Raw genomic sequence first — 12,438 nt, 5'->3', positions numbered from 1 at the left:
TAATGATGACTGAACTGTTCCGGCTCTCAATCCGACATCTCCGGCAATGGCTGCTGCTGTAACTCGCAGGTCTCGGATTACAAGGGCACCCACGTGCTGGACAATGGCATCGGGAATGCGGTTGACATCGTTGAACGTGCTTCATCGGCCAACGACATCCGTCCTTCGTTGAATCTTTGCGACACGTTCACCATCGCAACGGACATGCATTGCTCTCTATACACTTGTGCCATTCTTCGATGAATTTCCATTCCCTGCCCTCCTTCCGCTGTCAGGAAATCTTCTATATTCCTTTGCTCTTCTTTTGAAGCCTCCTCTTCACTGTTATCAGCACGACTGAATACAGTGCACGTTCGACATGCACGAGTGCTCGCCGTGTCGTCACGCAGCTGTACGCCTATGTCCAACTAGCGGCAAGTTTAGTACCTAAGCGCTCGTTTCAGGACCGCACTTTCTTCCGCAAGCAAAGTCATTACGTTCCTTTCAGCGGTTCTGATTTACAGTCGGCGATCCGTTTCTGTTTCAACGCACCTCATACCTTCACTGACAGCAAATACCGAAACTAGAAGCACGAGCTGCCTGAATCGAGCAGGGGTGTCCATAAATCCGTAAGAGTTCGAGGAGGTGGAGTTCTCTTCTGAACAGCGTGTTGCAAGACATCCCAGATATGCGCAATAATGTTCATGTCTGAGAGTTTGGTGGCCAGCGGAAGTGTTTAAAGTCAGAAGAGTGTCCCTGGAGCCACTCAGTAGCAATTATGGACGTGCAGGGTGTCGCGTTGTCCTGTTGGAAGTGCCCAAGTCCGTCGAAATGCACAATGGACATGAATGGATGCAGGTGACCAGACAGTACGCTTACGTACGTGTCACCTGTCAGAGTCGTATCTAGACGTATCTGGGATCCCACATCACTCCAACTGCACACGCTCCACACCATTACAGAGCCTCCAACAGCTTGAACAGTTGCCTGTGGACATGCAGGGTCCATGGATGCATGAGGTCGTCTCCGTACCCGTCCGCTAGAAACAATTAGAAACGAGACTCCTCCTACCAGGCAACATGTTTCCAGTTATCAACAGTCCAATGCTGAAATTGACAGGCCCAGGTGATGCGTAAAGCTTTGTGTCGTGTAGTCATCAAGAGTAAACGAGTCGGCCTTCGGCTCCGAAAGCCCACATCGATGATGTTTCGTTGAATGGTTTGCACGCTGACACTAGCTGATGGCCCAGCACTGAAATCAGCAACAATTATCGGAAGGGTTGCAATTCTGTCACATTGAACTATTCTCTTCAGTCGTCGTTGTTTCCGTTCTTGCAGGATTTTTTTCCGGCCGCAACGATGTCGGAGATCTGATGTTATACCGAATTCCTGATATTCAGATACATTCGTGGAATAATGGTACAGGAAAATGCCCACTTCATCGCTACCTCGGAGATTCTGTGTCCCGTAGATCGTGCGCCGACTATAGCACCACGCGTTCCTGACTTAAATCTTGATAACCTGCTATTGCACCAGCAGTAACCGATCTAACAACTGCGCCAGTCGCTTGTCGCCTTATATAGCCGTTGCCGACCGCAGCGACGTATTCTGCCTGTTTACATATCTCTGTATTTGAATATGGGTGCATAACCAAGTTTCTTCGCGCTTCAATGTAGATCCGCATTTGTAATAGATATCCCCTGGCGTGGATTCAACCGAGGCAAACTTTCTGATAATTAACACAAAAAATAGGATTTTAGAGTAATTTTCCAATTAAAAGCTTAAAACTCAGCACTTACGATCTCTTACTCAATTGTACATACTTTTATTGCACTGTTTGTTATTTGGTGAATCGATGAGCTTTAAATATCAAAAGAATTTTCGTTTCGTATTTCCGCTTTAAAATTCTTCTTTCTTCTCTGGTTAGTAGTTAGTACTTTATGGCGGACAAAACTGATAGCTTACACAGAAAAATATAAAAACTATCCTATGACTGTGATAGCTTTACTTTACTATTACACTGTTGATATTCGACATGATAAGCACAGCTGACGCAATAGTTCCGTGTATTGCACTGCAATTTCAGGGCTTATAATGTTGTAATAGTGATGTTAAAATTTTTGTTGTTGTTTTCAGTTAGTAGTAGTATAATCATTAAAGCATCAAAAATATCTCTTATAAGAATATATTCATATTTTTGCAAAATATCGCATTTATTGATGTGTTCACAGTAATTGCGTGATATATTTACAACGTCACGAATTAACAAAAATGGCTCTGAGCACTATGGGACTCAACTGCTGTGGTCATCAGTCCCCTAGAACTTAGAACTACTTAAACCTAACTAACCTAAGGACATCACACACATCCATGCCCGAGGCAGGATTCGAACCTGCGACCGTAGCAGTCGCACGGTTCCTGACTGCGCGCCTAGAACCGCGAGACCACCGCGGCCGGCACACGAATTAACAAGCTATTTTGTCGAATAGTATGGACGTTAACATTTATGTTTCCCACAATATCTCCGTAAAGAATGAACTTTGAAAATAGGATTCCTCGGTTTCAAGAGCTGAAGACCGCGCCCCTGGAGACGGGAAATAACAATTTTTATGTGCCCTTGTTTGGATGAAATGAGACGTGGGCGAAATAGGATTCCCGTGAAATCTAATTCACTTCGGACTGCAGGAATTTAGCTGGCTTAGTCTTAGCGATTTCGCTATCGGGAATGCCCTTCTTTTAGGCCTACGCACTGTAGCAACTGGCAGCTATCTCAGAGACTTACACTTGTCTAATTATTGTAGCCCTTTCGCCATCCCTGTTGTTGCCTCCCTTAACAGTGTGTCGTGTCTGTTCACTTCATGCTTTTCACAAATACACATCCCAGCGTCTTTTCCACCAGTCTTGTCCCCAATGTAAATCCTTCAACAGCATTGTGCAACATTTGTCAATGAAAACTTCTGCCAAAAAGCTACGGCCTTTAATACCACACCCGTTACAAGCTGATGAAACATCAACTTACAACTGCGTACATTACTTAATAAGAACCCAAACAACCAAGTAATACGTCTGCTCTTACGACTTACAAGCATGTGATTAGACGTTAATGTTTACCCAGTGTCAATACAGCGCTGTTCTTAAGTACATCCAAGTTTTCGGACATTCAACACGCAAAAATTGGCAAATATAAAAAAGACACACATTAGGGGAAAGACCATCTCTCCAGCTTTAAATTCATAATAAGCGTTGTTCAATAGTTTTGTGACGGCCTTCGTAGCGACAACACTTCGCTGTAGAAACGGCCTACGAAGTCACCGCCACACTTTTAATAGCAGGCCGACCGGTCCGCTGGAACAGTGAACAGAAAGATGAAAACCCAAACACTCGGATTAAATGAAAGTCGGTACTTATCTTTATTAACGACGATACAGAACACAGTGGTGAACATGGTCTACAGAAATCTGTCTAGTTCGAGTCGGTGCGGCTAGGTCAGCGTCGGCTGACGACAAACAACAACTCTGCTGCGATGAACACACAACTGACTAGCAAGTACACAATTCGGTGGCGAGTCTACAACTGAGCGGCGAATCCAGAACTGCCCTAGCGCTCGCGACTCCAGCGCTTAAGAAGCCAGAAGCCAGCGGTGGCGCGCGCAGACTTGCGGCGATTTCCTGTATCGCTGGCGCTGCTTATGCGGACGGCGTCCGGACTTTGGTGCTGCCAACCTTTTTGGCAGAGGGCTCGGTTGGCATTACTGGCTAGGATATAACACTCCTCCCCCCCAAATCGCCGCACCGTCGTGGAATAATGACGTGGCGAGCGTCGACGGCGGGGGAGGGGTCTGGCCGCAGACGTAGCAGAAGAGACCGGGGCGGAGACTGTTGTCGGTGGCAGTCCCCGGTCCGCACCCCAGCATTGGCTGCGCGGGGCCTCGGGAAACACCGACTGAAAACCGAGGTCAGGGTGCACGCCTGTGACCACGGGCGCAGCTTCTGGTACTGGACGCGACGGGGCGTCGGGACCCACTAAGAGAGGCAGCGTCTCCTGACGCTGCGTCTACGGCTGCTGGGTGGGCGCCGGACAAGGCGCTGCGGTGTCAGACTCCTTGGGGGTGCCCAAGGAAAGCGGCTGCAGTACAGGCTGCACAGCCACCGCTTGGGAAGGCGGCCCGGCTGAGGGGTCGACGTCCATCAGCTCCGAAGGCGGTGGCGACTGAAGAGGGACCGCAGGCGCCGGAGCGACCACCCGGGGCGCTCCCGTATGAAGCTGCGCGGGAGGCATCAACGGGACGGGCTGTCGTAGCGGCGACGGCTGCTGCTGCTGCCCTGGGGGCGGCAGCGAAGTCGGAAGGCGCGGCTGGAACCCGCCGCGGACCAAATCTGTGGACAAAGAACGAGCGGCAGAATCCGGGCGGCCAGCGCGGCGCAACTGGTTCTGATGCCTCCTGTGCACCCCAGTAGCACCTTGAACAGTATAAAAACCGCGACCCTGGACACTTATCACGGTACCACGTTCCCAACGACGGCGACCGTGATAAACTCTGAAAAAAACGGCGTCGTTGCGCTGAAAACGCGTGCGATGCTCAGAAGCGGCGGGTCGATCCGGGGGGTGCAACAACCGTAGTAGGGTGCGATGACGACGGCCGTGGAGAAGCTCCGCAGGCGAAGGGCCGTCGCGTGGCGTGGTCCGGTACGACGACAGGAACGTGATGAGGGCCTGCTGACGAGAGTGCGTAGCACGAAGGCGGTCCATATGATCCTTGAATGTGCGTACAAAACGTTCGGCTGCACCATTCGATTGAGGGTGGAACGGCGGAGTAAGAACATGGCGAATGCCATTGGCAGAACAAAAACTTTCAAATTCAGCAGAGGTAAATTGTGGACCATTGTCAGACACTAAAACTTCTGGAAGACCCTCAATACAAAAAATTGAAGTCAACGCCTGTATAGTTTGTGCAGACGTTGTAGACTGCATGGGCACAACAAACGGAAAATTACGAAATGCATCTATCACGATGAGCCAACGAGAATTCCAATATGGACCAGCGAAATCAATATGGACTCGCTGCCAGGGACCGGCAGGGCGTGCCCACTCAAAATAGCGTTGAGGCGGAGCAGCTTGGTGTTCGGCACACGTCGAACAATCTGTAGACATCTGCGTAATCTGCTTATCAATGCCGATCCATGTACAATGACGGCGGGCAAGCTGCTTGGTGCGGACCACTCCCCAATGACCTTGATGCAACAAGTCGAGGACCTTGGATTGGAGCACTTGGGGAACCACTACACGAAGCTGGTCATTCTCGGTGCGTAACAGCAAAACTCCGTGCGAAACAGACAACAGATGACGTTGCGGATAATAGCGACGAACCACAGGATCCGATATGTCCTTTGCCTTGGACGGCCAACCACGTTGAACAAAACGTAATAGTAAACTCAGATGAGGATCCGTAGCTGTCTCACGTGCCACCTGACGATAATCAATCGGAAAATCCCGGAGGGATTGATGCTCATCGGCGTCAATCTGATGGCAAGAGGCGTCAGAGGAATCGAAGACATCATCCGCAGCAATCGGCAATCTAGAAAGTGCGTCAGCGTTTGCATGCTGAGCTGTAGGGCGATACAGTATCTCATACAGGTATTGTGATAACAAAAGAGCCCAACGTTGTAGTCTCTGAGCTGTCCGCTGAGGAACTGGTTTAGACGGATGAAACAGTGACGTCAGGGGCTTGTGATCTGTTACTAAATAGAATGGGCTACCATAGAGGTAGGGACGGAATTTTGTGACACCGAACACAATAGCCAACGCTTCCGTGTCCAATTGGCTATAATTACACTGAGCTTTGTTTAGCAATTTAGAGGCGAACGCAATAGGACGTTCGGTGTTACCGACTCGGTGAGACAACACAGCACCGAGACCGAAAGAAGAAGCATCACAAGCTAACACCAGAGGCTTGTTAGGGTCGTAATGGACCAGACAACGATCATTCAATAAAGCCTCTTTAAGCTTCTGAAAGGCTGATTGGCAATCAGCTGACTACACAAACGGAACATTCTTACGGCGGAGACGATGCAACGGTACAGCAATCTGTGATGCATTAGGTATAAACCTAATATAATATGTCAATTTGCCAAGAACTGCTTGCAATTCATGCAGATTGCGAGGGGCGGGCAAATCACGAATAGCTGCTAAATGTGACTGGGAGGAATGAATGCCTTGAGCATTAATAACATGTCCCAGATACTCCAACTCCGTAAGGAAAAATGAACATTTATCGATGTTGCAACGTAGGCCTGCCTGAGACAACACTGTAAACAAACACTCCAAATTACGGAAATGTTCAGCAGGCGTCCGACCGGACACAACAATATCGTCTAAATAGTTGCAACACGATGGCACATTAGCCAAAAGTTGGGACAAAAAACGCTGAAAAACAGCTGGAGCTGACGCACAACCAAAAGGCAAACGCAGAAAACGGAACAACCCCAACGACGTGTTTATGACAAAATACTGTTGTGATTGCTCGTCGAGGGGCAATTGCAAATATGCTTCACGGAAATCAATTTTGGAAAAGAAACGAGCTTCCCCTAACTTATCCATCAGCTCGTCCGGTCTAGGTAAAGGAAAAGAATCAATGACAGTCTGAGGATTAACTGTCGACTTAAAATCAGCACACAAACGTAACTTGCCAGACGGTTTCTTTATAATAACTAAGGGAGAAGCCCACTGGCTCGCTGAAACGGGTTGAATAACACCATCGTTTTGCCAACGACGAAGTTCATCTTCTACAGGTGCCAGGAGGGCGTGAGGCACTGGACGAGCACGAAAAAATCGAGGCTGAGCATTATCTTTTAACGTAATGTGAGCGGCAAAGTTCGCAGCACAACCGAGTTCGTCTTTAAATATGTCACTGTATCGTTTACACAAATCGGTTATGCTGTCTTGAGGAACAACAACAGAATTAAGTTGCAACACATTGTCTTGGATAGACAGGCCAAACAAGTCAAAACAGTCTAATCCGAAAATGTTTACACTGTCTGTAGCGCGGAGCACTGTGAATGAAACTGTTTTTGTGTTGCCCCGGAATGTGGCTGGCACGCTACATACACCTAACACAGGAATTTGTTCTCCACTATAAGTAGCCAAAGAATGTTTTGCCGCTGAAAGTTTAGGGCGGCCGATAGCCGCATACGTAGCACTATTGATGAGAGTCACAGACGCACCAGTGTCTAATTGAAAATTGAAGGTCTTTTCCTGGATGCGTAGCTTCACAAATAGTTTATTACACTGTCTCTGGATCGGTGCAGCGGAGGCGGAAGACACAAAATCAGCGCGTTTAGCGCGTGTTCGCTGCTTACGACAACTCGTGGGTTGGGCGGGTGGAACAACAACTCCCGCTTCACTTGCAGTCTGTACATTACTTTTTACAGCGTTTGAATTACGCTTGGGTCGCATAGCAGAGGGCAGGGTGGGTGGCTGATTGCGAACAAGTTTATTACCCACACGAACCGTGGAAGAGTCTTTAAACGCTACCTTCTGGGCGGGCTGACTTTGAAGAACATGAATATCCATGGGCTGGGCAGCACTAGAATTGTTCTTGCGTTTACGCAAACAAACAGTCTGGATGTGTCCTTTCCTTTGACAAAAGTGACAAACCGCGTTTCGTAACGGGCAACGTTCACGAGGATGAGCAAGAACACACTTAGGGCAAGACTTATGTCTATCATTTTGCACACGCGGCTGACGAATGTGTTTAACATGACGCGGCCGGCTAGTGTTTACAGTCTGACTCTGCCGGTGGGGCCGCGGGCGTGACATAACTTGCTTAGCACAGGCAATTTGAGAAATACATGGCTGATCTAACTCACACTCAGCATAGTCAAAAGTATCTTGGGCTTCAATAATGTTCATCACAGTCTCTAATGACGGGTCAGGCAACTTTAAGATAGCAGCACGAATACGAGAATCTGCAATGATTTGAGTAATAGCGTCGCGTAACATGACATCACTGTAGGAAGCTCCACACACACAATTGAATCGGCACTGACGGGTGAGGCCCCGTAAATCTGTTAACCACTGTTTATTAGATTGATGTGGCAGTTTCTTTAATCTGAAGAACTTGAATCTGGTCGCTGCCACATGAACTCGCGACTCGAAATACTCAGCAAGCTTGGTAACAACAACGTCATAGTCTAAAGCTTCTGGCTTGGATTCCGGGAACAACTTACAAAGTAGTCTATAGACTTCCACGCCTGCAGTGGAAATTAAATAAAGCTGCCGCTCATTACCTGTGATTTTGTAGACTGACATGTGCGCCTGCAACTGCGCGAAATATTCTTGCCATTCTTCTCGTGATGCCTCAAAAGCACGAAAAGGCGGTGCTGCCTGTGCTTGTTCCTTGTGTGGTGGTGGATTAGCCGCTTGTTTGGCGATTGCTTCCACCAGACTTTGTATTTGCTGACTCTGTAACAAGATCAACTGTTGTAATTCGGCAGCCATAGTGAACACGAATTAAACCAGCCCCCAAAATTCTATCTCAAGAAACAAGTTGAACCAGCCCTGCACACGAGTTCGGAAGTCCTCGTCGCCAGTTTTGTGACGGCCTTCGTAGCGACAACACTTCGCTGTAGAAACGGCCTACGAAGTCACCGCCACACTTTTAATAGCGGGCCGACCGGTCCGCTGGAACAGTGAACAGAGAGATGAAAACCCAAACACTCGGATTAAATGAAAGTCGGTACTTATCTTTATTAACGACGATACAGAACACAGTGGTGAACATGGTCTACAGAAATCTGTCTAGTTCGAGTCGGTGCGGCTAGGTCAGCGTCGGCTGACGACAAACAACAACTCTGCTGCGATGAACACACAACTGACTAGCAAGTACACAATTCGGTGGCGAGTCTACAACTGAGCGGCGAATCCAGAACTGCCCTAGCGCTCGCGACTCCAGCGCTTAAGAAGCCAGAAGCCAGCGGTGGCGCGCGCAGACTTGCGGCGATTTCCTGTATCGCTGGCGCTGCTTATGCGGACGGCGTCCGGACTTTGGTGCTGCCAACCTTTTTGGCAGAGGGCTCGGTTGGCATTACTGGCTAGGATATAACAAATAGTTTCACTGAAGGGCAGGTATGTCTGAACATGATCGTAGGAAAATCATCGGCTCCGTATTGCCGTATCGAAGTACTTCACGCCAGGTGATAGGCAACCAAATGAACCGACATCCAAGGCGGGAAGCTTTGCGTCTGCCTGCAGCAACGAGACCCCTGTGATTTGTATGAATGTGTTGACGTTACTGCATCAGAAACGGTGCCCACATTGAGCCCCTGTAATATTTATCACAAACTTCAAGAGATGCTGTATGCACTGATGTGTGTCTGTTTTCAATACGTCTTGTAGTTCTCACGCAGTCACCTTCTGAAACACCGGAGGTACTTGTGAATAACCCTGTAGTATTTTGAAACAAAGGGAAGACGAAAGATTAGGCTTGACATTCCGTCGACGACGAGGTCATTACTGATGGAGCGTAACTCGGATGAGGAACGATAGGGAAGGAAACTGTTTCCTTTTCATGGGGATTATCCCAGTGCTTACCTTAAGTGATTTGGGGAAACAACTGGGAACTTAACTCTGGATGGTTATACAGAAGTTTTAACCTACAACTCTGCACTCCAAAAACGAGTTCTATCTAAGGTAACTGTGTGCAGACAGCGGATGTACAGTCCTGCACTTTCGGTGTTTACCTAATTCATTTCGATATGTATGAGGGCGAATAAGGAAGTCCTTGCTCCTATTCTAGAAACGTTAAATTATTTTGCGACATAGTCCCCACACAGTTTCAGACATTCGTCCCATTGCGGCTCTAAATTCTGGATGCCACCGGTAGAATTCGTCAGACGGACTGTGGAACCACCTTCGGATGGTTTTCCTGGTTTCATCGTTGCGTGTGAATGGCTGTGTTACCGGGAGCTTCTTCAGCAGGCAGAAAACGTAGAAATAACTTGCGGCGGGGCCCTGAATGTGTGGTGGCTGGTCCAGACTCTTGCGGTGAAATGACCGGCGTTTGTCGGCAGTACTGATTACCACATGTGGCCTCGCATTATTGTGGAGGATGACCACTTTTCCACATCGTGAATCCTACAGGGCTTCTCCCAGATGGTAGCCCGCAAACGTGACAGTGTAGAACAATGACTGTCGGTATTGATTGTTGCAAGTAGTGTCATGAAATCCAGCATGAGAGGTCCAAGGCGATCCCGGAAAACCGTTGACATCACTTTCTCAACAGATGGCACTGAACGGAAATTTTTGCCCCAGGCGATCCCAGATGTTTTCATGCCACCCTCTGCTGCTTCGGGTCCTGGTGAAATGCAGTACCCCCGGTTCAAGAAATGTTACACTCCTCAGCATATTGTTGCAGATGTTTCAGTGAAGCAATCATTCTCTTGCCTTTCATTGTGTCAATTAACTACTCAGGCACTCACCGACATGAAACCTTTCGGCACCATAAGGACAGATTATTTCTCGGATGTATTCCAACTTCTGTCTATCTTTACAGTTTCTGCCCTCTACAGCTCCCTTTAGTTATTCCCTTATGTCTTAACAGTCGTCCTATCATCCTGTCCATTCTTCTTGCCAGTGTTTGCCATATTTATTTTTCCTCGCCAATTCTGCGGAGAACCTCCTCATTCCTTAGATTGTCAGTTCACCTAATTTTCAACCTTCTTCTGTAGCATCACATCTCAGTTGCTTCAATTCTCCTTTTTTCTGTTTTTCCCACAGCCCATGTTTCACTACCATACAATATTGTGCTCCAAAAGTACGTTCTCAGAAATTTCTTCCTCAAATTAAGGCCTTTGTTTGATACCAGCAGATTCCTCTTGGTCTGGAAAGCCCTCATTGCCAGTGTTAGTCAGCTTTTTAGGTCCATATTCTACACTCGTTAGACTGTATATTCCAGTCAACAGATTCTGTAAATTTTCTTCACTTACATTGAGGACATTAACGGCATCAGAAAATCTTATCATTGATACCCTTTCACCTCGAATTTTAACCCTACTCATGAATCTTTCTTTCATTTCTGCTATTGCTTCTTTGACGTATGGCAAAGGGCGAAAGACTACATCCCTTACACCCTTTTTATTCTGACCACTTGGTTCTTGGTCTTCCAGTCTTATTATTTCTTCCTGGTTCTTGTGTCTTTATCTACAGTTTACTCCAATTTTTTCCAGAATTTCGAACATCTTGCACCATTTCACATAATCGAACGCTTTTTGAGGTCGTCAAAACTTATGAGCGTGTTTTGATTTCTCTTCAGCCTTGCTTCCATTATCAACCTCTAAGCAGAACTGCCTATTTAGTGCCTTTACCTTTCCTGAAGTAAAACTGATCGTCATTTAATTCGTTTACATTCTACTCTGTGTTATTCTCGTCAGCAACTTGGATGCATAAGCTGTTAAGCTGATTGTGCGACAATTCTACCACTTGTCGCGTCTTGCTATCTTCGGAATTGTGTGGATGATGTTATTCCGAAAATCTGATTGTATATTGTCAGTTTTTCATGCAGCCATTTCGCCTTAGCTTCTCTGTACTTCCTACTTATTTCATTCCTAAGTGACTTATTTTTGTATTCCTGAATTTCCCGGAACATTTTTGTACTTCCTTGTTTCGTTAATCAACTGAAGTACTTCATCCCTTACTCACAGTTTCTTCACTGTTAGCTTCCTTGTACCTCTGTTTGTTTCCGATTTCGGTGATCCGCTGTTGCTCTTTTTAGATATTTTCGTTCTTCAACGGAAGTGCCTATATTATCGCAGTATCTACAACCTCAGAGATCTTCAAGCGAATGTCTTCATTCATTAGTGCTTCTGTATCCCACTTCTTTACTCATTGGTTCTTCCTGACTAGTCTCTTAACTTCAGGCTACTCTTCATCGTTTCAAAACTGTTATCTGAGTTTATATCTGCCCTGGGTAAGCCTTAGAATCCAATATCTGATTTCGGAATCTCTGTCTGACCATGATTCTTGAACAGAATATTCTCCGTTACAAGCTGAAATTTATTGCAGAACTCAGTTAGTCTTTCTCCTCTCTTATTCTTACTACCAAGATCATATTCTCCCATAATGCTTTCTTCCAGTCTTTCTCCTACAACCACTGTCCAATTCCCCATGACTATTAGATTTTTATCTCCCTTTACGCAACGAATTACTCTTTCAAAATCCTCATATACTTTATCTCTCCCTTCATCTTCTGTCTGTGACACCGGCATGTATACCGCAATTATTGTTGTCGATGTTGGTTTGCTGCTGATTGTGATGAGAAGAATCCTCTCACTGACGGGTCACAGTGTTCCCTATGGCCGTGCCTGCATCGCCTCCATATGATAATGTGGGACTCCCCCTCAGCCTCCCGCCACCCATCCACCCTTTATCAATTTAATAAACGCTTCCCACGGGTTTTAGTTTATCA

At 46.9% G+C, this 12,438-nt stretch overlaps 1 protein-coding gene across 1 annotated transcript; it reads right to left on the bottom strand.

The window, feature by feature from the left end:
• Positions 1–4,031: 4,031 nt before the first annotated feature.
• LOC126260538 (uncharacterized) lies at positions 4,032–7,886 on the bottom strand. The gene is made up of 2 exons (XM_049957872.1): positions 7,844–7,886; positions 4,032–4,354 (listed from the first exon to the last, which is right to left on the bottom strand). Exons 1-2 carry the CDS (start codon positions 7,884–7,886, stop codon positions 4,032–4,034), a joined length of 366 nt encoding a protein of 121 aa, XP_049813829.1.
• Positions 7,887–12,438: the final 4,552 nt, after the last annotated feature.

The sequence above is a fragment of the Schistocerca nitens genome, chromosome 5, assembly GCF_023898315.1.
Source record: "Schistocerca nitens isolate TAMUIC-IGC-003100 chromosome 5, iqSchNite1.1, whole genome shotgun sequence".
Lineage (NCBI taxonomy): Eukaryota > Metazoa > Arthropoda > Insecta > Orthoptera > Acrididae > Schistocerca > Schistocerca nitens.
Note: the sequence above shows the minus strand (reverse complement) of the source record. Positions and strands in the feature narration are given on the sequence as shown.